General features: G+C 36.0%; 1 protein-coding gene across 9 annotated transcripts in view; it reads right to left on the bottom strand.

Annotated features, from left to right (window-relative positions):
- Positions 1-996: 996 nt before the first annotated feature.
- Positions 997-26,855, bottom strand: part of SOX6 (SRY-box transcription factor 6) — a 383,001-nt gene continuing 357,142 nt past the window's right edge. For 7 of the 9 annotated variants that reach the window (XM_064452625.1, XM_064452623.1, XM_064452624.1 and 4 more), the window contains 3 exons: positions 18,416-18,649; positions 15,697-15,913; positions 997-7,949 (listed from right to left, as the gene is read on the bottom strand). In XM_064452625.1, coding sequence (XP_064308695.1) covers positions 7,646-7,949; positions 15,697-15,913; positions 18,416-18,649 — 755 coding nt within the window. In that variant the 3' untranslated portion in view covers positions 997-7,645. The remainder of the gene's footprint in view (positions 7,950-15,696; positions 15,914-18,415; positions 18,650-26,855) is intronic. The other 2 variants (XM_064452620.1, XM_064452621.1) reach the window with 1 other exon arrangement.

Below are 26,855 nucleotides of genomic sequence, written 5' to 3'. Positions count from 1 at the left end.
TGCCTAATTCTGTTTTTCAAATTTATGGTATGGCCATTGCCACATTTTGTCAAACTGTTATAGATTCAATAGAAGAAACACGGGGTTCTTTTTCTGCCTTCTCCTCAAGACTACTTTAGTGTTGCATTTTGACTAACTAGTTGATTGCTTACCAGAAACCAAAGCTTAAATTGCACCAGTCAATATTTATGTATTTATCTATTATAACATGGTGGTCAGCAACTTCATTACATCCACTTTTGACCCTGAAGTATTTAATCACATATATTCATAATGCAGTATGTAATTTTTAATAATTTCATGTATGATGCTCTCTCTAGGGAAGTAAGGATTCTTTCCTGCTTAGATGTTTCAGGGTGGTTTGTGCAATAACTGAAAGTAGGCTGAAATCTGATGTAATGTACAATCAAAATGTTCTGTTACATTATATATAGTACAGTACACTTCAATGTAATTTATTCTTTTCCTGTGAGAACCATGACTAATTACTAAGTCAAAAGCCAATCATAATATATAAATGGCAGCAGTTTACAGACATGGCAATATGGCAACTATAGGGGTTTTTGTTGTCAACTTTGGTTAGTTTGTTTAATGTTACATGCAGCGGAAAAGGGGAAGGCAAAGAAAGAAGAAACCTGAGAACCATTTTGTCTCATTTCTACTCAGTTAAAATCTTTCTGAGATTATGTTGCTACCAACAGCACTTCCTGCTTACAAAATTAACGGTACCCAGTGAATATTATCAAATTAGGTTGGTTATCATGCATGTCTTTTACAGCATATGGCGTTAATGGGTTTCAGAGACTGATAAATGCCTTTGTAGAATGGAAAGGCATGGGGAAAACCTAAGAGCTGGAGGATTCAGTCACTAAGTTTAAAGAAGTCCAGCTGAACAGGCTAGTTGCATTATCTTGTCCATCAACTCATCGTGCTAAATCTTTAATGCTAACTTCAAAGGAACAATAAGGGATGCATAGAAGAAGTCACACACACATCTCATAAAACAAAATTTATCTTTAATTTGTAAGTGTCAACAGCAGTACAAAAGATGGAGTGATGGTGAATAGATTAAGGGTAGAGAGGACAGTCTTGAGGTAAATGAGCATAAATAGGCAGTCTTATAGACACTCCCCTGAGGGGTCTAAACCCCTATCATGGCATATACTGTATCACCCAAGGATGACATGTTTAACATATCAGGAAAGCACCTTGTGCAAAAAAAAAAAAAAAAAATCCCCCCCAACCCAACCAAAACATGTAGGTAAGGTGCCAACGTACACCAGAACGTACTGTATATGGACAGTGTCTTTCAATTTTGTCTTTTCCACTAATAACTGAGGCAGAGGAGGAGAAGACTCTTAAAAGTACCACTGAAAGATTATTTAATATTTAATTTACCTCACGTCAATACTGCACAACAAAATCCAAGAAGTCTGTTTATGCAATGAAGCAGAGCTAAGAATAACTATTCTCTTTTTTAAATTGAGAACAGATTTTTTTTAAAATCAATATCCTTAGCAAACTTTCTTCTTTTTTTTTTTTTTTACTGTATCAAGAGGAGAGTGTGAGATGTGATGGCAACCTTTAAGTTCATTTAAAAACTTTACACTGGACTGTACAAGATTTTTTTGATAAACTATTTACATTTTCAGACTTTAAAACATATTCAAAGCAGCAATAGACACTAGTTTTTCCTCTAAACGCCCAAATAATTACCGGCCATGGGCCCAGGTAGGTACCTGCATTGTATATAGAATTTCTACAAAGAAAACCTGCCCATTAAGTTAGCCAGTGGGTGTCCAATGAGCAGCCCTCGCCATTAAGAGCTGCACCCACAGTGTTGCTATAGGAATCAAAGCATAGTACCTTGACAAGAGTCTCAGTTGTCCCAACAGCTCTACACAAACTTTACAATTTGAAACAGCAGCTAGCATGTCAGTCCAGCATGTCAGTGAATTGTGCTGATTAAATTAACATAGAGTACAATCTCACAATATACATCACAAACAAATTACAATGTCAGGAAATAAGAGTTACAGTAAGATAAGTTATGTAGTAACAGCTTATAAGCTTGTCTTAATGTAATAAAAAAATTTTTACATGGGAAATACAATAATGAATGAACATAAATGCTAAGCATTCTAGTTTGCTACAAGCTGAAGAAGGGTACAAGAAAAAAACATTGCTTTCTAGAAAGCAAAACACAAATGACAAAGGAAGACAAACGGAGAATGCACACTAGCAGGTCTGCAATGTGCAGCATACAAACAGTTAAATATTTGCACATTCCCCATACTCCAAGAGCACCAAGGACCTCACTTGTGGTTTTTAGAAAGCGGAAATTACAAAGCAAGCCATGTCACTAAGTTGCTTTATAGCTTTCATATTGCCATAAATACCAATTTGATAAGTTTTCCTTTAGCCCAGTTCACCCCACCCCCACCCCCCTTTTTTACCCAGCGTGTGAAATCTCAGAATACTTCTTTGTCACCATTTCTAACAAATCTGGTCGTTAAAAAAGGGTAAAGGATTAAAATGAAATATATTTGCATATACATTTTTTTCCCTTCTGTAGCAGGACATTACAGTATATCAAAAACATAGTTTGATCTGAGAAAAATCACATATATTAATGAGTTATATAAAAAAAAAGGTTTGGGGGAAAGTTTTTTTTAAAGGAAAAAGAGTAAGTGTTTTGTAAAGGATCGAATGAGGTCATGTAGTATTATTCTTTTAAAAGAACATGCTTAAGTGCCAACTTGAATCTTAAAAAAGCATGCAAAACACCAAGGGTCCAAGCCCATTCATTAACTTCTCATAAAAACATGAAGAACTCTATCATACATTCTGCTGGCTGCATCTCCAGTGCAGTTGTTCACACTGTGGCCCTGGCTCAGCAAAGTTTGCCCCGCTTAACACCAACACTTTACAGGTCCTCATGACCACCATGGAAGTACTAACATGCTTAATATTAAGCAGGTAGATAGGTGTTTTGCTGGGGGAGGATGGGGGTGTTAATCTTGTAGTATGTTTTGCTAGGAAATTATTTTGAAATGCCATGCCTTTGAAATGACCAAAAAACAAAACCAGAAAGCCAACCCAGAGAGAGGACTATGTTTTAGATTGCATTGGGAGGTGGTTGTGTTTGTACTCAAAGCAGGAACTGCCCACAGCTGACTGCTGTACACCTTGCACAGGGTATCGTATTTATTGTGATAATGCTGCTGTTTGTTTTGCATTCCCGTCCCGGAGCAATCCCATCTTTTGCCCTCCCTCTGCTTCATGCTGCACCTGAGTACACTGATTTAGGAGCACATTGTGATCCCATGTATTTTCAGCAGGCGGCTTCACAAGCTAAATGGTGATGCCCAATCATACAGGCAGACCAGAATTGGGCCACTTCATCAGAGTAATTTCTCCATGTAAACCTGAACCCTGGAAAGCAGTTCTGTTTCCGTTAAGACTTTTATCTTCCATTTCTATGAAATATGAAGTGAACTATTCTAGCTGGTATCAGACTGTTTTGGGAGTGTTCTTCTCTTGAAAATAAGTATTTTATAATTTTCCAAAAAGAAAATATATTGTATCTGTTAATTAAATAAACTGTCTGTTCACAGAGAAAATAGTATTACTATATTTGTGCATTACCTGAATGGAGTTGTTATTTTTTTCAGTCAGAGTTATTAAGAGGGGCTCAAACACTATGCTTAAAAAGCAATTCCACAAGTCCTCACTGTGTTTTGTGTGAACAATTTCCCCTAACTGGACAATAATGTGATTTAATGAATGTAGAAATAAAGGTTTGATATTATTAAGTCTTGACTGCATTGCAAGGGCCATCTTAGTCGTGATAATCTTTCCAGGATATGCTTTTGACTTCCAAATGCCATTCTTGTTAAGAAGTAAAAGATCTCATCAATTTTATTTGGATTCAGAAGACTAACTGTGTTTCCTATCAAATGTATCAGAAATTGGGTATGTTTAATGTATCAACTTTCTGAAAAAGAAGAAAGTATTCTGTGTTTGTGGAATATGCTATTAAAAATAAGTGAGAGCACAAGTGAGGCATCTTGCTGTCCCAGCTACAGGTCCACAATACTGCGCTCACACTGCGGGTGTAAATTCAGCATCTACATGAGGTACAGTGACTTGTCAGCATTTAATATGGACCAACATACACTGATATAGAACAAAAGTAAATACATAACTTATACTTCACTAAGTATCCATGAACAAAAAATAAAATTCTATTTCCTATGTTATATTTACACAATTTAAAAAAATTCTAAAATGAGATGGTAAATTCATCAAAAACTTTGTTTTGAGCTCCAATTAATAAAGTAGAAATGTTGGGTTTTATTCTTATGATTGTCCTTCCTTGATTTCTACTGACATTTTAGAGCCAATGTCGGCTAATAAATAGAATAAAATGCTCATATGCACAATTCAGATTCAAATATGTTCCTCCCACTCGCCCAGCCAGTAAATGCGATTTTTACCAGCTGGCGATTCCTGAACAGCCAGTCATTTTCAAGAATGTGGCTTTAACATACAGAGCATCAGCATTGAGGCAGGGCTGGAGCTAAAACAAAGTGTTCATACATACATGTATTTTGCATAAATAAATGAAATAACAAGACATAAAAATGACTCAAATCCGGCAACTGTGAGGCAGGCCCACACGAGTCGAAACAGATGACTTTTGTTCATGTAGTTTTCGTACAACAGTTTCACATTAGTCAGAAGTGATAAAAAATACCATTTATATCCAGTGCTTATAACACTTACGAAACAACATCTGTGAGTGTGTGTTTTTTTGTACTACAAGCAAAATCAAGTTTCAGTCCTAAAGAACAGTCCTTTGTTCTCCACAAGCCTGCAGAATATTATTTTGGCATGGTCATAAAATTTTAAAAAATTAACCAACTAATCTAAATGTTTGCCTTTGTGCAAAAAAATAATTACATAAAATACAATGCTAGCAATACAGCGTTCTACCTATGCAACAAAACCAGAAGAAAAGAGCAAGAGAAAAAGAAAGTGACATGGGGGGAGTAAGAGATACTTTGAACTGGAGAATTATGTAAGACATTAATAAATAGTCAATTTTTTAGGAAATAATGGTATCCTCCCCCCAATCTGAGCTGAATGTATTAAAAACAGTTGAAATTCCCAAGCAATTATAAGAACAAAAAACACTTTCTATCAGTACCTTAGCCAGCTTAAAGAGGGCGCTCACCAGCTAACAACACAGCATATGCCTTTAAAGTCTTGGCTAGACCAGTTTATTGCTTATTAGACATGGACTCAGAACACATTTAAATAAATATTAAAAATATAGCATTTTGTTCCAAATTACAAAATGGTCACAGAAATTTGACCATTGTGATTCTATGCCATTGTCTTTATAAATTGTCCTGTAAATTGAACAACGTTCTTTGTCTTGGGGGTTGTTCTTGCACATTTAAATGTGATTCCTACAGTGGCAACAATGGCTGTCTCTGCTCAGATAGGTATCAGTGGGGCTATGAGGAAAATGACTGCTTCTGATACAGCATTTTGTCATTGCACCTCACATGAATTTCAGCAAGATAGGATGATAGCACGAGGATAGCCAGCAATAACACTATACTTCTTTCCTTGGCTGGGCCCTAGACAAAACTCGTTCAGCTCTGGGGGAAGATTCCTACAGACTTCAAGAGGAGCTGCTCTAGGCCCACTCATACCTCTCAGCCTGAGTCTGAATTTATCACCAATGTGCTGAACATATCCAATTCAAAATAAAACCTGAAAGAGTTGAGGAGCTTCAGCACATCTATTCATCAGGCCCATTGGATCTGCATATATATACAGTGATGTATTTGTGAACAGGAGTGTGAGGGAAAAAAATAAAGGCAATTTCTTCTCTGTCTCTGAAATTTAATAAATTTGCAATCTTTTAATCTCTCTCTCGTGTATTTCCCAGAATTTTCTCTAGCAATAGCATTGTTTCTAGTAGTAATACAAATAAAAATTTTAGTTGCTATAGCACCTAACATGCAAAGATCCCAAAGCACTTGACAAGCATTTATCAAGATCTGGCTCACATTCCCACATGACTAATACTCAATAAATATTTTTGATGCACCATTTTCCCAGCTTTGCAAGTCAGATATTTGTGTGGCCTTCCCTCCCCCACTAGGAGTCTCACATATAAATCACTGCATAAATACTTAAGGTAGCAAACAGTTCCTTCAGGTGACAACAGGAACATGATGCATGGAGCCATGATTCACTGCAGGATTCTACAGGCCCTAAAAATTCGTCATGGTGGACTCTACATGCAGTTGGATTTTACACCTGCCTTTGCTGTCTAAGTATAGAGGTTTATACCTATAAGCACAGTTTGTTAGGAATATTTGTACTGTATGTACATGTAAAAGTACTCACATTATTTTGCATTACATATAGCAGAGTGTTTCCAAGTGCTCCTTGAACATACAGTGTTACAGGAACAACTGAATTTCTCATTTATAAATAAATGTCAGGTTCATTTTAGTAGCAGATGCACTTTTATTTTCATATACCTGTGTAATTTAGGGGAGGAGAAAGAAGGGGCTCTTTAAAATGTCGGTAAGGAATTGTAAGTGTAATGCCACCAACAGTACTTTTAAAAATAAATATTAAGTATTTGGACCCTTGACATTCTGGAATGAATAAATTATTTAAGAGAAAATGTGTTAAGACTGAATGCAAGGGTTAAAAGCAAAGGGGTAGAGAATGTAAATCAGAGGTGGCCTCACACTGCTAAGACAGGCCCGTGCATAGCTGGTGATCGCTCTTTTGTGCTTACTTAAAATTTCACACTAATGGCACATCAAGAGGCAAAAGCAATTGGGCACATGCACTATGGCAACCATGTTCACTACTTAAGAATATCCTGTCTCCAGATTCCTGAGTACTTTACCATATTCTGGAAAAAATTAGGTTTTATTTATAATTTTTTTTAAGATGCCAAAGGATTGTCTAAGACTTTACAGTGTCTCCTTTAAGACTTTTTTTTTTAAATGTTAAGATTCAAAAGTTATGAAAAGTTTGGCACATCAGAAGTTCAGCTATACATATGGAAAAAAAAATGGAATTCAGAGACTATTTTTTAAAGACAAGCTATGATGCACAGATGTGCACACTTGTGGACTTGTTCTGTTTCACAATATGAAATCTGCAGTTTTTGTTTTTTAAAATAATCCAGAATAAAAACACATTCACAACCTGTAGGCTGGCACAGCATACCTGAGTGAGAATGTATAACCCCCATCTAAAACAGTAACTTAAACCTTTATCAGCATCCAAAAGGAAAAAGACAAAAGGTAAGACTTGTAAGACAGCTATTGATTCATATACGTTTTCAAGTCCTGATGTCTGATATTTAATATATGTCTTCATCTAAATTAAAAAAAAAAAAACAACAAAAAAAAAACAACACAAAAAAGTTCATGAAAAATTAGGGAAACAATCTGTCTCACACATTAAGAAACATTTAAGACCATTCTGCTGATGTAACTGTAGGAGCCACACATGCATGCAGGCTCTTTAAGAACTTTTGTTCAAAAAAAACCCAAAAAACCCCAAATGAGTCTGAGTACTTTAATTCTGTGAACACTCCTCAGTTGGCACTGACTGCCTCATGGGCTTCGTTTTCACTACTATAGTCTGATTTGGGATCATCCTCATAGTCCTCGTACATTTCTATTTCATCCTCTCCATTTATCATTTCATTTCCAGCAAGGCTTCCGCTGTCCGTCTTCATACCATAAGTGCTCTGAATGACAGGGATGCTGGGCTCAGGGCTGGCAGAGGTGCTCGAGCAATCTGATGTCATCTGAGGTGATGGCGTGGTAGTCGCCATGGAAATAGCACCAGGATAGACAACCCCCGTTCCTGTGGTGATTGGAATTTGAGGCTGTTGTCTGGAAGGAAAAACAAGAGGGGAATGTGATTTCCTGTGTTCAGAGGAGGGAAGACCTTCTGCAAATCCAAGTGAAAGAAAAGCAAGTGGTTTTTTGGAAAGGCTACATGCATTCCTTTGGGTTGACAATCTGGTCCCATACGGTATTGGTTCACCTTAGCTCCCCCCAAGGACAACTGGAGAGTAAACTGTTTAGTAGCTACTTGATTCTTTTATGTATTTTATGTGTTTGTTTAAACTATACTGCAAACTAGCACTTGGACAGAGATCATCAATATGCTTCAGGCACCTGTGTGATGCTGAACTGCTACCATAGACATCACGTATCCAAAATCTAAATCCTCCAAACTCCTGGCAAGAGCTTCTTTAAATGGGGGACCTCCAAATTACCTGTAAGTACCCTAAAATGGGAGACAGGTGACTAAGTAACATTGTCTAACTGTAAGTATGTAATTTACTATTTAAGTGCTAGGTAGACTCCTACGTCACTTATAAATACTTTTGATGTTTTATTGCTGGCTTTTGATTTGTATTTAAATCCATGATCAGAATGCCATTTGTTCTTCAGGATTTAATGTGTAAGACTGAGTTTTTGAAGGAAAGTACTTTAAAAAAAATAATAAATGTTCTTTTTTCTATGGTAATGGACAGTCTACAGAAATTAAGACTTCATCCCGAGGACCCAGTGTCAGATCTGATTTATTTTGACAATGCAAATACACAGGAAGACTCAATTAAGGGTGCATTATCTCTACCTTTAACACATCTTACCTTCTGGTATCTGACTTTGCACTATGTCATATTGTCTTTTTCATGTGTGTGATTTTTAAGCGTACTGGAGCAATACCCCACTTCATCTAAAATAGGCTTATATCACTGCCAGTCAAGCAATTCAACACAAGCTTTACTGTAAGCATGTACATAGTTGTACTAAGTGATGCAATGTCTCTTCTTACAGTGATGTATGTATATTCAAATGCTTTGCTGAGTAAAGGTCAGGTTGCTGAACCCTTTCCATGGTCAAGCTCTTATTGGCTACAAAGTAAATCTACCTCTTATGTTTGGGTTAATTAACTAATAACATGCTTACTATATTAAAATACTCATACAAATATTCTCATACTATTTCTGGATCATTACCTTTGCTAAAGCTAAGAGAAAAAGAAGGGATGTAACTTGTCTGAAGGAGAAGAATCTCCATCATACTGCAGATGTAACACTGAGTGAATATACTCCAGTACCAGAAATACCTAAGTGCCCTGGAAGATGCTGTTTTAGTATTGACTAGTTATTGACCATACATGCCTATTTGCATAATCTATTTAAAGAATCATATATTTCAACATATTCCCAACCTTCTTTACAGCAATATTGACCAAGTATTACAGAACTATCATATAATTTTAGCAGGAGAAAGAGTGTCAGATGTGTTTGAAGTCTAATGAATCTATAACTTTTTGACAACTGTGACCATTCTAAGCTAAAATTCAAAAGGACATTCCATAAACCAGTCTCTCACAAATTCTTAATCATTGGCTAAATCAATACACAAAATAATGCAAAGCTTCTTTACAAGACCCTAAATGTAGAGTCTTTATTGTCCATTGATCAAACTCTAATTTTGATAAATATCACACTACTGAGTTACTGGGAAACCTTCAAGTTTGAGAACCAATACAGACAGTCAAAACATGAACAGTGTGTATAAGATAATGTTAAAATAGCGTGTAGTACTGTCATTGCTGGTGCTGCTAGCCCAACTCTTAAAACTTCTGCACAGCTTGAGAAATTTAAACATCTGTTGTATAAGTATGGTACACCTGGCTAGCAGTGAGCAAAAACATCGCAGTAATTCATTTGACACAGTCGTTATACTCCTGTTTGCAAATGATGATTTGCAGATGATTTACAAACAGCCAGGGATTTTTCACTAAATTTTCACTTTTTAAATGGTCTGATAAATGTTCTGTGAAAACAATTTTCAGCCAATGTATTTGGTTGCAAGTGAGTTTCTGCAAACATCTTTCAATACTTTATCCATAAAATCGAACACCTACCTCACATGGGAACATTTCTGTTTTAGGATTCAGTGTTGTCAGGAGTATAAACTATTACTGTTAAAACCCCACATGTACCTCCTCCACAATTATTAAGTGCAGAAAATGTTTGCATTAATGACTGTTTCCACAAAGCAAAGGAAAAAAGAAACCCACACATGGTCACAGCAAAATTCTACGTAGTTGTCACCAGGCCATACACACTTAATTCTCTCTAATCTGCCCATCTAACAACTGCTGGGGCTAATACTTTTTCCAATACTTCTTATAATAAATAAATCCACAAAATAAAGCATCTTCAATCATTCATCAAAGAACACCACAGTATTAATGCCAAAAGGTGTTTTGTTGTTTTTACAACTCTAATAATAATAATAATATTAATAGTTGCAGAATATACTTGAAGAATGATTGAGTGCAAGCTGCTATTGTGTTATAGATGACACTATGGATCAGAACCCTAATATCCAGCCCTACCTCTCCCCAAAAAAAAGTTTGCGTTTTTTTAGAAGCATATTGCCTTTTTATAAGCAGCAAGAGGAAAAAAAATCTGTTCAGGACAGGGCTGTGAGGTGTCTTGATAAAATGATGGTTGTCAGTGTTAAGCCCTAAAGGACAGACTCGGTTAAGAATTTCAGATATTCTTTCAAATGTTTATCAAGTCAGCAAAACTTTTGCATTTCCACATTTCAATGGGACAGGGTATACTTATCCCAGTACCATTCATTTCAAAGTCTAAAGGGAGCTGGTCATCTCAGCGTAATGAAGCAGAATTTACAGATATACCTTTTACCTGAGAATGCACCAAATACATGGCAAACTACAGAATGAATCTAAGTAGTAAATAACTTGATTGGTGTAACAGGAAAGTTAAAGGCTTACTGAATTTGTCATTCATAAATGCAGCTCTTTTTCACATGTTAAACAAAAATCAGTCATGGTGTGCATGCCTGCTGCTGGGTGGGTAATAACTGTGAGCTTTAAATTACCTATATCTCACCGTGGAACTGTAAACATGTGGTAACTGTACCACCTAAATGGGAAGTGTCTCAAATTGCTACCCATTTGCTAGCAAAAATTTGCTAGCACTTAAACATGGGCACCCACACACCCCCAGTAACTGGACACCTACTTCTCACTTGAGCCCTGTTATTATTTAGAGCTGATCAGCTTGTCACTGTAAATTCTGCTCAAGGTGCTGCATTTCATCCCAGAAAGCCTTATTTTAAGATATCACAAACTGTATGGATGGCATATGTTACTGATGATAAGTGTTATAATTTTCTAAGTAATTAAAATGGGGGGGGCGGGGGGGGGGCAGAAATCAGAATATTTATTTAAATTTTAGCCACTCTTCCTGGAAGGAATAGTTGGAGTTTCTAACCTGTGACTCTGGCCATTATATATTCTTTTATTTGTAGTTCTTAAAGGTATTCATGTTAATGGTATTTTTATAACATTAAATTCCACATGTTTAATCCTTGTATCTTGCTAGAGTTTTGCCTATTGTAGGACCTTAGAGTGAGGAGATAAAAATATACTTTACTGCAAGCTACAGGTAACAGTTCAGCTCAGGTGCACATGGTTAAAGCAAGGATGTTTTCTGCCTGGTTAAGATTTCCAGAACCCAAAATTAATCATCCTGTCTCTTCAGACCTGTGAGGAATGCATAGCTGCATACCCTGGCTTCAAACCACTCCTGTCTCCACCATCTCCTCTTTGCCAGAGAAATCCTTATGTGGCCAATTACTATAGGTCGCTTGCCTCTCTGCTCTGCCAGCATTGCTAACATGTCTGTCTGGTTGGGGCCAAAGATTTGGTCCCAGATAGTTCGGTAAATATAAAAAAGGAGGTCACATGAAAATTCTTAGACCAATTGACCTGCTCACAGGTTTGTGGCATTAATAGTCTTAGGATTTTCCTGAAAACGTTCCACTTTTGACTTCTGCAAAACTAGCTAAACTTTTAAATTGGCAAATTACCGTTGTTTTCTGATCCCTTCCCAACTATTTTCTGACAGCTCTTTAAATGACTGAAGCAAAATCAATCGCATTAAGGAAAATGCTTCTATGCTACACAGCCCTGAAGCTTACAGTCCCATAAGGAATGAAATAACAGTAAATCTCACAAAAGCACCCATTGTGTACTTACTTTAAGTTCAAGCTATAGCAGTATAATATTACAGCCTTATTCAAGACTGTAGTTTAGCAACATTCAGACTATGTGTACAGTAGTTATAAACACTATAAAGGCTTTATTCCAAACATCTTACACTGGTAAAACACACAAAAAAAGTTACTGCTTACATAATTTTGCAGAGAAATATATATATCATATACTTCTATTTAGAGTGTATTAGAGTGTAAAAACAACTGAGAATTGAATTATTTTTGTAAGACAAGGCAACAAAAGACAGACTCAACTTAAAATGCCTGAATTTATGGCTTATATATGATCCATTTTTCAGTTCACATTTATTTATGCATTACAAAAGTAGTACTATTGAAGATATATTGTGAATCACTTGAAGCCTGTTCAGGGATTAATTTATGCTGAAGTTATCATTCACAACTCCCCATTAATAATTTTATTATTAGAAATAACTCAATTATTTTAAAGACATAGCTGGCTTCAGATTCAGCTTCCACTAGATTAAAACCAGCAAAATTTTAATATACTCTGCATTAAACATTAATTATTTCTGTGTATTATCTGCCTCATTTGGAACATTCATGTAGGGATGCAATAGAAGGCCTACGCACATTTTAAGTTCCACTCTGTTCTTTAAAGTACTTGCCAGTTCCTAGATTTTTGTGCTGGTCTGACACATATATAACATTTATCTCAAAACATGATTGTCCTGCTCAATTTATTCCAACATATCTTCATTCTCACTCAATTCTTTGGAAGCTTTTCTTCAAAAATCTGGACAGAACCTGGCATTCACTAGCTTATTCCTCTGCTTTATTTTAAAGCTTGGCTAGTTTGTATATTGAGATTCTCTAAACAACTTCTGTGCATCCTACAATGTTTATCAAAGAATGCGGCTCAGAGGAGTAAGCAGTATGAGTTTTTAGCATCTTAAAAGTTCAAGCAGTGTAAAATTCTCTGTTTGGGGGGGTGGGGTGTTTTCGTTGTACACATGGCGGGATTATTCTGTGCTAGCCAATGGCTCACCCAAGGCGGTGTGATAGGAACTAGACCTTAGTGGACTGCTTAAGTCATAAATGTAGATTTAGTATAGGAGAATACCAAACACAGATATGGAAGAATATAGTTTTTCTTGCTATTTATACTTTCCCCTAGCCACCTGTTTTGAAGGTCTGTCTTTCTCTTCGCACATCTTCTATTTATCTTTTTATTCTGTGATGATAATTTTTTGCCATTTTGGCATATTTACTCTAAACATAGAGTGTATTCAATCCTAAGAACCACATTTGTCTCCTATTTCATTCTGAAAAGGAAACTGCATCTCAACTCCCACGTCTGCAGTTCTGATGGACAGTTTATGCTGTTTGTTCCATAAAAACAGTGGAAAAATAATCGGTATACGAGGTCAGTTAGGAAAACTGTTCCAGCTGATGCTTTGTGTGATATTTGCATTAAACACAAGGAAAAATAAGTTTAAGAATTTGGTGGGCTCAGTTAGTGTGTTTCACTTAATTATAATCTAATTTGGAATAAATGTGGTTTTTTTATTACTCAGTAAACTCTTCTACTGAAATAAATGATTCCATGTTTTATGTTTCAGTTCAAAAAAGCTGCCCTGGTCTGGTTTTTTCACTTTTTTTGCTTGATCTCATCCTAGAATTTTGTTTTAATTTTTTCTTTAGGGAAAAAGGGCATTTGGGGCAACAGTGGGAAGATGCAGGAAAGTATGAAATAATTTTTTTTAAGTCACAGCCTATGTTTCCTCAGTATCAAAATTTATGTTTATATTGAGCTGCAACATGGATCTCATTTCACCTTTATTGAACGCTTCCATTAGACTTCATACCCGCTTTTTCATTACTTGCATAACTAGAAGTCACTGTTTCTGGTAAAGTCCACTGCACCATTCTGTAAGTGCACTCTTACTTCAAAATGTCTTCAAAATGGATAGAGCAGTGTGAAGTGGACTTAGCATAAATACAAATTAGAACCAATCCTTTCAAGAAAATTATGACATTCTCATGGTCTTTTTGATCATACTGTTTGATGTATGAGAAAGATGTTACATTTAGGTTTCACCAGCAGTTTAATTTTTAAGAGTTTTCTTTTTTTTTTTTTTTTTAAATCATAATATCACTCTTCAAGTAGGCACTTTTAGAAGTTTCTTAAATCCATTCTCCATATTCATCTCCATATTTAGCCACCACTTCCAATGTGTAAAATGCTACTGCTTAATACTCTTTTGAATTAGCAAACAATTCTCAAATCCTTCAGACTGCTGCATTGGCATTTCTTTTGCATTTCTTGTCTAGATGTGATTTGGTGTGTCAATCTGCTTTGGAAGACATTCCCTCAGTCTGAATATAATTTGTGATGTGCTGTAAAAATTCAGATTTCTGTTTAGAGTTCTATGTACAATTGTGATGGAAGCCTAGTAGTAAACAATTTCCCTTAGAGCAAAGAATAAAAAACAATGTCAGAACTATAGGCTGGAAGTCTATTTCAAGATATCAGAAACACTTCTATTTAGTGATTGAAGAAAGAGCCCACATTGTTGCAGGCTGTACCACAAAATAATTGACTGCAACAGGAGTTCTGCATCCCAAGCCAAAAATGAAGGCACATAATCGACGTCAAGGTCAATTATCTGGTAGTGAAGTGCCCAACAAAAGGAGACTATTGTGATTAGAGATATAAGCAGAACATTGTGAATTTGGAAAGGCTGACACTGGAGATAGCTTTTAGACTGTTTGTAAATGACCAGAAACATTGTGTTAGAGCCCTGAGCATCACAGATTAATTCATAAAAAAACAGGAGAGAAAAATCAGTTATGGTGCAGTTTTTTCACTGGACTTCTGTTATCTTTAGCCTGTAGTGCTGCTTTCTTTGCTGAAGGCTAGAGGAAATACTGTTAAAAAACACACATTGGTTTTAAACTGTGCCAGGATCTTTTTGAACCATATATTCCAAGCTGTAAATCCACCCAGTCTATCTATGCACTACTTGAAAGACTCTTCCTAAACCATTTATTTTTTAAAACTTTTTTTTTTGTTGACAGTTCTGTATATAACAAAATACCCAATAGCCTCATGCTATGACATCATTCATTCATGTGTGTTCCTAATGTAACTGCTACTACTCCTGTGCCTTCTCCCTTTTCCTCCTCTCCTGACTCCTTATTCTACACTGGAATAATCTTTTGTGGTTTTTCTCTTTGTTCTTGTCTTAATTTAGGAAATGATCTAACCCAGAATGGATTAGCTTACTAATAATTCACAAAAGACACAATTCAAACCTTTCAGGCTAATGGAAACAACTTCTTTTGACTTTAAAGAATTCCACAATCAGCCTCATAATCAGCATTCAGTGGCAAGCTGATAGCTCCATATTCCATGATATATCTTATGTTTTTAATAAGGTTTTACAGGTTCAAATCTTTGCCTTCTAAGTGACATTAGTCAGTGACTTAAACAGATAAGTCTATCTGTTTTCAAACAGCATGCTCTGTCTTTGAAAACAATTACAACAATAGTACTCACCCTACGGTAAAAAACTGCCTCATCTCCTGTCTTCGAGACCTCATCAGTTGTTTGTATTCACCAATACGCAATTTCTTTCCGTCAACAATGCAGGTACGTTTTGGTCGAGGTTTGTATTTGTAATTAGGATACTTTTCTAGGTGGATTTTACTTAGCCGTGCCTGCTCTTCGTAATAAGGTTGTTTCTCTTGATTTGACATGGACTTCCAGCGAGATCCTGTTAACACAAAGCATCAGTGAGTGCTCAAGTAAAGCAGATTTAGCTTTACACATACACATTTCAACATGCCTTCTTGCTGTAATAAACAGATTTTAAATAAGTTAATTAAACTGATTTGAATTTACATCAGCCAGCATATTTGGGATGCATAACCTGAGACCCCTTAAAAGAACCTTGACTTTCAGATATTGCTGCAGACCAAGCATATGTAAATCTCTATTAGAATAGGCGCACTTAAAACCAATAGTTACGTCTCAAAATGTCAGCCTCATGCTGCAAAATAGACTATTTAATTTTTTACAATATGAGCATTATTCTGTGAATAATCCTATACCTTTGTAATAGCCCACACAGTATAATGGTTAAGTAAGGTCTACAACCATCCTTTTACTGTTAAAAGCTTTACACATTGCCTAGGGATGCATGCTTCTTTGATAGTTTTATGAGGATTTGGTTTACACAGTCCTACTAATGGATACTAATACCTTGCTGTGTGGCAGGAAAGAATATTCAAAACCTTATAGGTTCAACAAAATTATGAAAAATCCCTTGCTGTCTGGGTGTCTTAAATTTACTAATCTTGTGATATAAACTTGGCATAATATTGGCACCTTACCATATTTTAAATCCTATTATGCATATTATCTTCCGGCCAGATGTAATAAATGCACAGAACAGCACTGAGAAAGTTACATTTAACAAACATATTTTTTTAAAAAAGATAAAATCAGAAAGCACATTGTAATTATATACACCACTTCAGGTACTGTAAACTCTCATTGAAAGCTGCACCAATAAAAAATTTAAAAAATTAAGACAGTGTACACAGGAAGAGGAAAAAGTATTCCAATCTCTTGTATTGTTTACAAGGAGCTATCTAAACACTTGAATAGAGAAGGGACTTTTTTTTCCAGGGGATAAGAAATGCAGAAAATAGCTTTTTGGTGTCTTTTAGATGAATAAAATGATTACAGCTGTGGTAAACGTGGGTGGAAGCTATTCTTTTACCAAGATTTTTCATACATCAACAAATGGAAAAGTTGTATAAATATTATCCGTAGCCAGCAATACTCTGTGTCAGTTCTAATATTTCAGTCTCTTTTCTCATTGTCCTGGAAAAGTTGCACAGATATTATGTGGACTTAGACTTATTTGTGGCCGAGCAGATACTGACAGGTTAATTCCGTGGTTAACAAACACTCAATTGCTGGCACTTCTGAAATATTTATACTGGAAGTTTACATTTTAATGAATACAGTTACTATGCTCCTAATAGTTTTTTTCACAGAATGCACACAAATAATATAGATTCCCTACAGCTGCCAACACTGAAACAGTGCAGGTTTTATACAAAACTGAAAGGCTATTCATATAACTTACTTATATGGTAGACAAAAATATGAGAACTACTAAGTAAGATTTTGGAAGTTTTAGGACAAAGTAACATTTATTTCTATGTATTCTTGCCTCTGAGCTAACATGCAACAAACTTTGTTAAGAATGTATTTGAACTCAAAGTTTACAATAAAATGATTACAGAGGAAACTTGATTTTTACTTTTATTTATTACGAGTTACATTCAGAATCTGTCTTTCACTTCAAAGACTCAGAAAGCAAATATAGGTTTTAACATTTCACCACTCATTCTCACGTATGTTTCTAATTCTCTGGAGGAGACTTAAAAAGCAAATCAAAATTTCTCAGAAATGAGCCAATTTATTTGCACAGTGGTAAAATATAATGCATGGCATATTCCCTGATTGTCCCAATCTATACAAATTATCAACTATGGTGTCTTTTAAACTAAGCAGTATTTTAATTGTATGATGCTAGTGCTTCCTTGGCTTTTTGAACATTGTAATATTTTGAATCAAACATAATTTTCCATGCTAGCAGGTTTGCACAGACATATCTTTTGAACTGTGCCAGCTTTCTTTCTTTGACACTGCACTGTCTGACATAAACCTTTGATTTTGATTTTGTACTTTATTAATTTTTTCCCAGTAATTACTCCAGCAAGTACCATTTTGCATTCAGGTGATTTGTAATTCAGGTGATTTCTAATGGGGTCCTGCAATTAGACCTTTTATCAGGATACACTTTTGCAACAGATTTCACAAAATACTCCTTTTGAATGCTGCTACATCTTTAAAGCATATTGTGACTCTGCTGTTGAAAATAAAATGCATTAGGGAAGGGGCAGAAAGGGAAAAGGAAGGGAATGAAAATGAAAACAACCCATGAGTCCTAATTTGTATAGATTTCAGTTATTCCGATTTCAGTGAACATCTCCCAAACAAAATATGTCCTAAAATTAGAGAAGTTGCATATCCAAGAAGAAAGTAACTAGCCTGTGTCACCAATGTAAATAACCTCATCTTTCCACAGCTCCAAAAATAACTAAGCTCTGCCAATTGCCACTACTATATCAGAGCCTTCTAACCTTCCCTAAGTTTTGGTTCAGTCATGGTCATGATTTGTTCATTGTCTTGCACTTACCTAGGATTTTGCTAATGTTGGAGTTGTGCATGTCAGGGAACGCTTGGAGAATTTTTCGACGTTCATCCTTTGCCCAAACCATGAAAGCATTCATTGGTCGTTTGATGTGCGGTTCACTACTGGCTCGGCCCCGCGAATCCCGGTAGACTCGAGCTTCAGCCACAGTGGCACCTCCTGTTGGCCAACAATAATACTGCTGTAGTTTAGCTGCAGAGCCATTCATTGCTTTACTTCCTGTAATGTCAGGGCAGGAAGAAACAAGATGGATGCAAAACATTATTACGTGGATTACGCAAGTGCTTTCAGTGCTGTGTTTATATTAGCCTCATTCTCTTTTTCTCTCTCTCTTTTTGCTGCCAGATCTATGAGAGAGAGAGAGACAGTGAGAGAAAGGATATCCAGTGATTTCAGTGTAATTGCTCGGGCTCACCCAGCTGAAGGCATCAACATCTGAGTGGGGAAACAAATTGCACTGGTATTTCTGCAGTTAACGTATTGAGATTTGAAAAAAAATTCCATTTGGGACTTTAACATAGCATAATGTTCTGAATGCTCAACAAAAGTCACATAAAAATTACACTTGAGAATCCAAACTGATGCAGATCTGTTCACACAAGTAATTGACAATGATTTTGCTGCTTGAGCAGTGAAGCACATGCCAACATTTCATAAAATAAATTATATAGTACACCAGGTACATGCTGCTAGTTGTATGGATCCGATTATATTTGGAGCTGAACATTTTAAAGTCAAATCTGCTTTAGCTGAATTTTAGATGTGTCTTGGAGCATTTGATCACATATATGTAATAAAACTGTCTGCCTTCAACAGGTGCATGCCCAGCAACCTTCAGCTTCTGGAATGGGAGACAGGCACTCCAGCTTCTCCATGCCTGCTGTGCTTTAATGTACACCAGTGTCCTGTCACTATCCACCGTCAAGTCAACTTGTACATGCTAACCTTAACCATTTTTTTTAATGCATCCAGCCCTGCTGCTTGACCAGAAACAGCAAAGCTTCATGGGGTTTTAGAGTTCAGAGAGCTGATTATGAGGTGCAGAACCAGTTAATACAGGAGAAAGAGATAACCGAGCCTAGATAAGGCATGCTTTTACCAGAAAAACTTTTGCAATTGTGATGATAGCATACGTTTTTAGGGTTATACCTTAGATACAAAAGAAAGACAAAAAGTCTTTACAGTGGGAGAATGACCTACTTAGTCTTAGGTCTCATCAAATCGCTCATGTAATTCAATACCTTGAAAAAGCAAGGTACTTGACAACGAAGTAGCGCAGCAATAGGCCTCCTTCTTTGTGAACTATTACAGCTCCCCACAGGGATTTATTTGCCAAATAATGTAAGATTAGTTCTTCACACTAAGTAAAACAGTGCAGATTTACTGATTTCAGTGACTGACAAGTTTATAATTATGCAAAAACTAAGTTTCCTAATTCAGTGTGAAAACACTACATGTTAGGTATACCATTTTAAAAATTCTATATAGGAAATACATTTTCATGAAAAAAAGTCCTAAAACAGAGGATGCATAACTAATACACTACCTTTTTGCCACTAGGTCTACAGTACATTAATTTCATTTAAAACGCACTGACCATACAGGATAAATTGATTTTGCTTTATATGGTGTTGACAGCCATGTTTATTGTGCAGTGAAATGTAGTGTAGTTTCAAGCTGACTATATCCATCAACACAGGGCAATATGCTGACTACTGGGCCAGATGAAGACATACATTACCCTGAGAGCAAAACACTCATTCGTATACAGCAGTGTCTTCTCCTGAGGAAGAATGGTAATTTATGATGCCTCCAATGTCATTACTTTACAACTGACACCAATTTGGCAATTTGTATACTAACATGCGTGCACATAGAAGGCAGGTTTGTGGCAAATGTGAGATGCAAAACTGTTTTAATACTATTCTAAGTACCATGCTACAGGTGTTCAGCATTTACAGGAGGCTGCAGCTGCCGTTAGCTTTTTATTGCAAAAAGGAACAGGAGTTTTGCTGAATGACCTGCATGTAGGACCAGTTTAGGGGTGTGTGAGGCTCTGACCATTGTTGTCAGAAGGCTTTGAACATGAATATCAGAGATACCACCTTTTGCAAGAGGATATATTTATTGTGAAACTATTATAAATTACAACATTGTAAGTCAATACTGAAACATTTATTGAGACGAATGGCTATATAATTTGAGAAAAACCAAATATATCATGTAATGGCTGTTCCATCTTTTAAAATAATACTATAATATTTGTAACTAGTATGTGGACAATTAGGAAGCTGGTGACAAATTAAAAGATTTAAACTATTATTGATGCAAAAGTTGCCATTTGTTATTCAGCTACTCTACACACAGCAAAGGAAAGAAGATGTATTTGAAACCATAAGATGATTGTCCATCTTTTACTTTCCCAAAGCATTTGTTCACTACAGCTAAGGAGTTTGTCTTTAGCCCTTTTGAACAGAATTTTGGCCTGACCTTTCAATCCTAATGCAGGCAAAGAATACCTTTACCAATATCAAGATTATAGGCCAGTTTTTTAATCTGGATATAATGTAGATAGAATGAAAAAAAAAAAAAGAGGAAGGAAAAAACCCACCGTAAATAATCTATTTTCAGAGAAAGGTTATATTAGAAAACAATTCTTACTTAGAGTAATAAATTACAACCAGCCCAAGAGGGCCAAGAGGCAAGTCCATACTTGAAGGATTTGAAAAAGCAGCCAAAGAGTTGATGTTCTTTGTGCTTGATCTCTGGGGGAATATTTGCAGGTTGACCCACAGGCCAGCACAAAAGCATCTGCAAAATGAATTTCTGCAAATAACTAAAGTAATGTAATCTCCATGTTCTTCTAACTATCTCAGAACTGCAGACTTCTATTCCGCATATAAAGCATTACAAGAAAATACTTCTGTTAGCATGTGGTTCTATGTGGGTAGCCAGAAAGTCTCAGTACCTTTTTAGCTTAGAAATGAGGTGCTAATGATATAAAAAGCACTTATGCTCAGTGAGCTCTTAGAAGTTGAAACACATGAGAACAAGCTTTTAGACTGGTTGTTCTTAGGTACTTCATCCTGTCAATCAGATATTTAGACATTATTGTGCCCTATATAAACAATTTCAACAGGTTTTATGAAGTATGGATTTTTTTCTTATTCCTAGATGCTTTGCATTTGCTCAACTTGTTGCAGTACTGACAGAGGCTGAAAGAGACGCCTGAAATTTTTAGGAAAAGATATATATAACTGCAAAGAAGTAGGTGCTTTACTTCTTTCCGAAAATATTTTCCGGAAACTAATAAATAATAAACCCAAAATAACAGATAAAGTAAAAATATACTACTAATGAAGTGTGAGAAGAGAGGAGGAATTTGGTAATTGTCTCTCTGTGGCAACTAATGCTCTATCTGCTAGCTACTGTTCATCTGCAGTCACAGGAGGAGATTCTGATATTCAGAATTAAGAGCTTGGTCAGAATTAAAGATTATTCCAAAAGCAGTACAGTTTGGCTGCCCTAATGGCTTAGTTGGCAAAGAAGTCTACACTTCGGCCTAAAGGCTGGGGCTGTCCTCAAAGTGACACTTTTAGCCTCTGAGGGTGTGGACTGCCTCACTTCCTAGATGCTTTGCATTTGTTCAACTTGTCATGACTTTGATGATGTAAGACTAAAAGCAGATTAGAGGAGAATGATCACTTTTTTGTGGATATGTGGCAGGCAACTCCTCTGTGGAAGCTGGATTCCCAACTAGACTCTGGGGACAATACTGGGTCAAAGAACATCACAGAATGAATCTAAAAATGTTACAGCTTCATGAAAATAATTTAAAACAATATTTTTGTTCTAAAAGAGACTGACTGTGCTCTAATGACAGTGCAGGGGAAGAAGAACCCCTGCTCTTTAGAAAGAGAAAAGAAGCTGATCACCAACAGGAAAGATGAACATTTTCACATTAATTAAATGTTAAGAAACTTACAGTAACAATTGTTAAATTGTTTATTTATTTATTTATTCCTGCCTTTATCTGAGTTTCTCACCTTTTATAATTACAAGAATTTTAGGACAGGCACCATCTCTTAGCATGTTCCCTGAAATCTTGGCCACGTTTGGGTTAATCCAATTGTCTTTAAGGAGATGTGGTTTTACCTTCCATTTTATACATCATCTACCACAACAAAACCTCAGACTGGGCCTTTACATGTTACATGCTACCAGAATGCAAACAATAATAAACATGATAGAAAGGAGTAAAAAAAGGTTGAGAAAAAGACGAGGAAAGAAAGAGAAAAGAAGTGACACCAAAAAGAAAGAGATTTTTGTCAGTCACTCTGTTATTACTTAATTACTCTTCACACTCTGGCCATTGATTCATGTTTGAAGTGATACATTTCCTTTGACTCTGCCTGGGTAATGAATCTTTGGCTACTCTAGAGAATATACTGCATATCGTCTTCCATTGACACCTACCAAGCTAGATATATAGAAATAAAAATAATAATTCTAGGTTCCTAGTGTAAAAGTGCCTGGTTAGTAGTAAAGCTTCTGTCATCAGTTATTCATTAAGCTGAGATGGCATTTTTGTCTGCTCTGGAAAAAGGCTGACTGTGACCTCCAAAATACCTGGTCCTGTCTGTGGTAATACAACTAGCACTGCTAGCAGCTTGCATTGCAGAGACCAAAACCTAATGAACATGCAAACAGGAGTCACTCTTTTGCTACTAGAGACGGGTTACTCATAAACATGGAAATGCCATAAAAACGGTGAGCATTAAAAACTGGCTTGGCAGCCCCCCTTCCTGCTCTTAACCTGTGGACAGACAAATGCAGCCTTTATGAAAGATATAGCAATATTTCAAATCAAATCGAAAAAAATGCAAATCTGGAAAGAATAGAATGACAAAATAAGCATTGGAAAGTTTAGAATACAAGAATATCCATTTAACTATTATTTTGATTTATTAAGTTCAATGTTCAATTTTGAAGGTTACAAAAATTACTACTTCCCTGTAATCTAAGTGACTTGTAGCAGTGTTAATGTAACATTTATCTGTTTGCTCCTTGCCTGCCTCTTACTTCTTCATCTCCATCCACATTCAGAAGAATTTTTCATTCTTTATTACCATAAGAGAGGCAAAATAAATGGGTATCTCATGAGCTATTGTCATTACTGGCATGTCTTGTCATCACTAGGCAAAACTAACACCCACTTGGAAACATGACTAGCTCCAGGACGAGGATGCCTGCAGTCACACAGTGGCACAAATGTTCTGCAGGGAAGCGTCTGTTTGTCAAGCTGCTTTCATTCCAATTGCTAAACAAATATTACTCAGCTGGGATTTAAGGGCCAAATATTTCTATAGGCTGCGTGTCAGTGAATGAAAAGGGGGAAAAACTTGAGAAAGACATAAGTGATTCATGAAATACTGAAATATTTAAATGGGCGTTAAAATATTTCACCTGCAAGGGTTCTGAAATGTGCTAAGTAAATACTAAGAGGTAGGAATATACTGTTGCACAGGTTAGCTACATCCATGCAATACTCGGTTATGATAAGGCTTCTATTTTTCCTGTTAAGAGACTCCGTTCTCTTTAAAACATCAACAAGAAGAACCAAAAGGGAATTCCCTAAGGTCAGCTCTGAGGAAACATAAACCTCTAATTCAATAACTCCGCTACTGCACTGAAAAAGGCCTTATTATTGCAACATCCATATGGAGTCAATTGGACATTAATGACTAATCAATCCCTCCCCTTTCTATTCTACTTATAGTGTCACAAGCCATGTTTAGATTAGCCCATTTCCTGCTTAGGATCGCTCAAGATGTCTTTTGTTCTCTCAGGGCTGGCCTGATGGAGGCAGCTTAAACAAACACACGACCCAAGTGGTGCAGGAGTTATAAACTGCCATATGTGAATGAACAAAGGGGCCATACTAAAGCCTTTTGTGGTATTTGTTAATGTTTTTCATCTGAGTTTAAAAAGACCTAATGACTTTGTGGTGAGCTGATGCATGTGGCTCGTGGCTTTGCAAAATGAAGGAAATTCTAGCCAGTTATATATCAGCATATATTTTCCAAAGTGCCTTGTTTTCAGTTTTGGTGGCAGTGAGTTAACTTCTTTAGTACATTTGTTTTACATATGCAAGCAAAATTCTTCATCTCAATTAAAACACAGCACCAGTTTTCACAGCCATCCTCACAACCTGCGTATATGTGCTTCCCCATTTGAAAGTCTAGAGCTAAAATTAATAGTGAAATATCTTTGTGTGAAATTAAATCGACTATTGTCAGCTCTATCAGTGGTAGCAGTTCACTCACCAGTGTTTAAAGTTGGGTCATATTAATACCGGAACAACATTTCTAAATAAGCTATAGCACATCCATGCTCCACAGCCAGCCATGCCCAAATCTACATTCTTTAAATGAATTAAAACTGCTAAATGCAACTACGTTCCTGCTGGCTTACACAAACAGTTTAGATTTCTTGACCACGTTTTATGGCAAAATTAACTCTCATGGAAATCTGGAATGGGATACAGCTAAAACAATACAGTAATCTTTTAAATTACACTGAATCTTAACTGAATTAATTAGTGCTTAAGGCACTTAAGCCTTCAGTGGCCTACGTAGTCCCACTTGTGCTGAAACATAAGAGCATGAGAAGTTATGCTGTGAAAATCCCTGAAACATCTAGATAGAAATTAGGATGAAGAAGCAGCCTTTATTATAAATTTGGGGAGGTATGTAAGTGTCATAAGATTTTTCAGTCAGGTGCCACTTGCAGACTTCAAGACCCTTCATAGATAATTAATTAAATGCTAATAACCCCATTTTGACACATATATTATTGATAGAAAAAAATGTGAAACATATTTAAGTTGAAAGTTATTCAGCCTAAGTAATGACGCCAGAAGTAAGGGATTGCCAGTCATCAGCTCTAACTACAAGTGACATTCCCATGAAACTATTGTTTCCCTTTGATATTTCATTTCATGCTCAGATGAGGAAAGTAGAGGCCCACAGAAAGGCAAATCATGGACAAAACACCCCAGGCCAAGACAAATATTACTAATAATTATTTTTGGGTATCTGACAAGACCTATCTGAACTGCAACTTGTTGTGGGTTTGTTTTTTTGTTTTGGTTTGGTTTTGGTTGGGTTTTTTTTTTCAGAAAAACTTGTTCTAACAGCTAAGCAATTATTGTTACTATATTAATAATATTCAAAGTCAAAACAATACAAAGAGGAATGAACTAATCTATTTAACATAAAAATGTTTCCATAAGGGTAACAGCTCAATTGCCAGTGGACTAACAAGTCACATAATTTCAAATTTCTCCTGACATAACAGTGTCACCTAGGACATCCAGAAAACATTATACTGATTTAAAACACAGGGATTAATTCTACAGTCTTCAGTCATTCCTAACAGTTGGGATTTGTTATTTTTTTTAAATCCTGCCTGAACAGGGGCCATAGGACATGATCCATTCATATTTCATTCAATGCTCTGTTTTGTTTTAAGATGGACAAATAACAGACAGGAATTCACCGCAGAGAAAAAAAGGCAGCCTGACTTCATATTTGATGGAAGCATTGTTCAAGGTGTGGCTGAACTCTGTTAATGAACAGCTTTGCTTGCTCCTATGTAGCAAAACAATGAATTTTAAAAGCTTAAGTACAATGTGGTTTATAAAAGGGAACTATGTTTAACAATGGGAGAGAGGTTTACAGAACCACCTCCCTCAAAATATGTGATATTAATGAAATGCAGAATACTTTGCAAAAGGTTTTAATGTGTGTCGGAATCACTGCTTTACTGGCCCATTTCCTGCATTCAATCTGCAGTTGAATTTATCACCTTCTAGCATATGCAACATCATTCTTTGTATCAATATAACTAATTCCCTCCATCCAGTGCTTGCTGTTCTCACTTGTCGTATCATATCAGTAATTAGATGGCAAGGACCTAGGGCTCGGATACGCATATGCCATTTCTTCTTGCTTTCACATGGGGTGCTGATATTATAATAGCTAATATTATAAATAGTAAATAATATACCATGAAGACAGAGAAGCAAAAGCAGCATGATAACAGGAGCTGTAAGTTAACAAGTAATAGTAAACGTTAGGAAGAACTCTTAAGGCTAATTTTTCCAATATGCTGCACCTATACATTTGGGATTCGTGAGTGATGCCAGGAAGATGTTTTTACAAATGGGGCAATGGCATGTCCAGATATGTTGCTGCATTTACCTGGTTTGGATTAAAAATGTGTGATTCGCCATGAAATAGGGGCTTATGTGAAAATTTACAAATTACTCTTTTTTTAAATATTGCACTTCCTGTGAAACTACCCCTGCCAAACTGAAAACATAATTGAAAACAATAATTTAGTATTTGCAGAAGCTGTTAAA

This window comes from Phalacrocorax carbo, chromosome 5, assembly GCF_963921805.1.
Source record: "Phalacrocorax carbo chromosome 5, bPhaCar2.1, whole genome shotgun sequence".
Classification (NCBI taxonomy): Eukaryota; Metazoa; Chordata; class Aves; order Suliformes; family Phalacrocoracidae; genus Phalacrocorax; species Phalacrocorax carbo.
The sequence above is the reverse complement of the archived record's forward strand: the minus strand, read 5'-3'. Positions and strand labels throughout refer to the sequence as shown.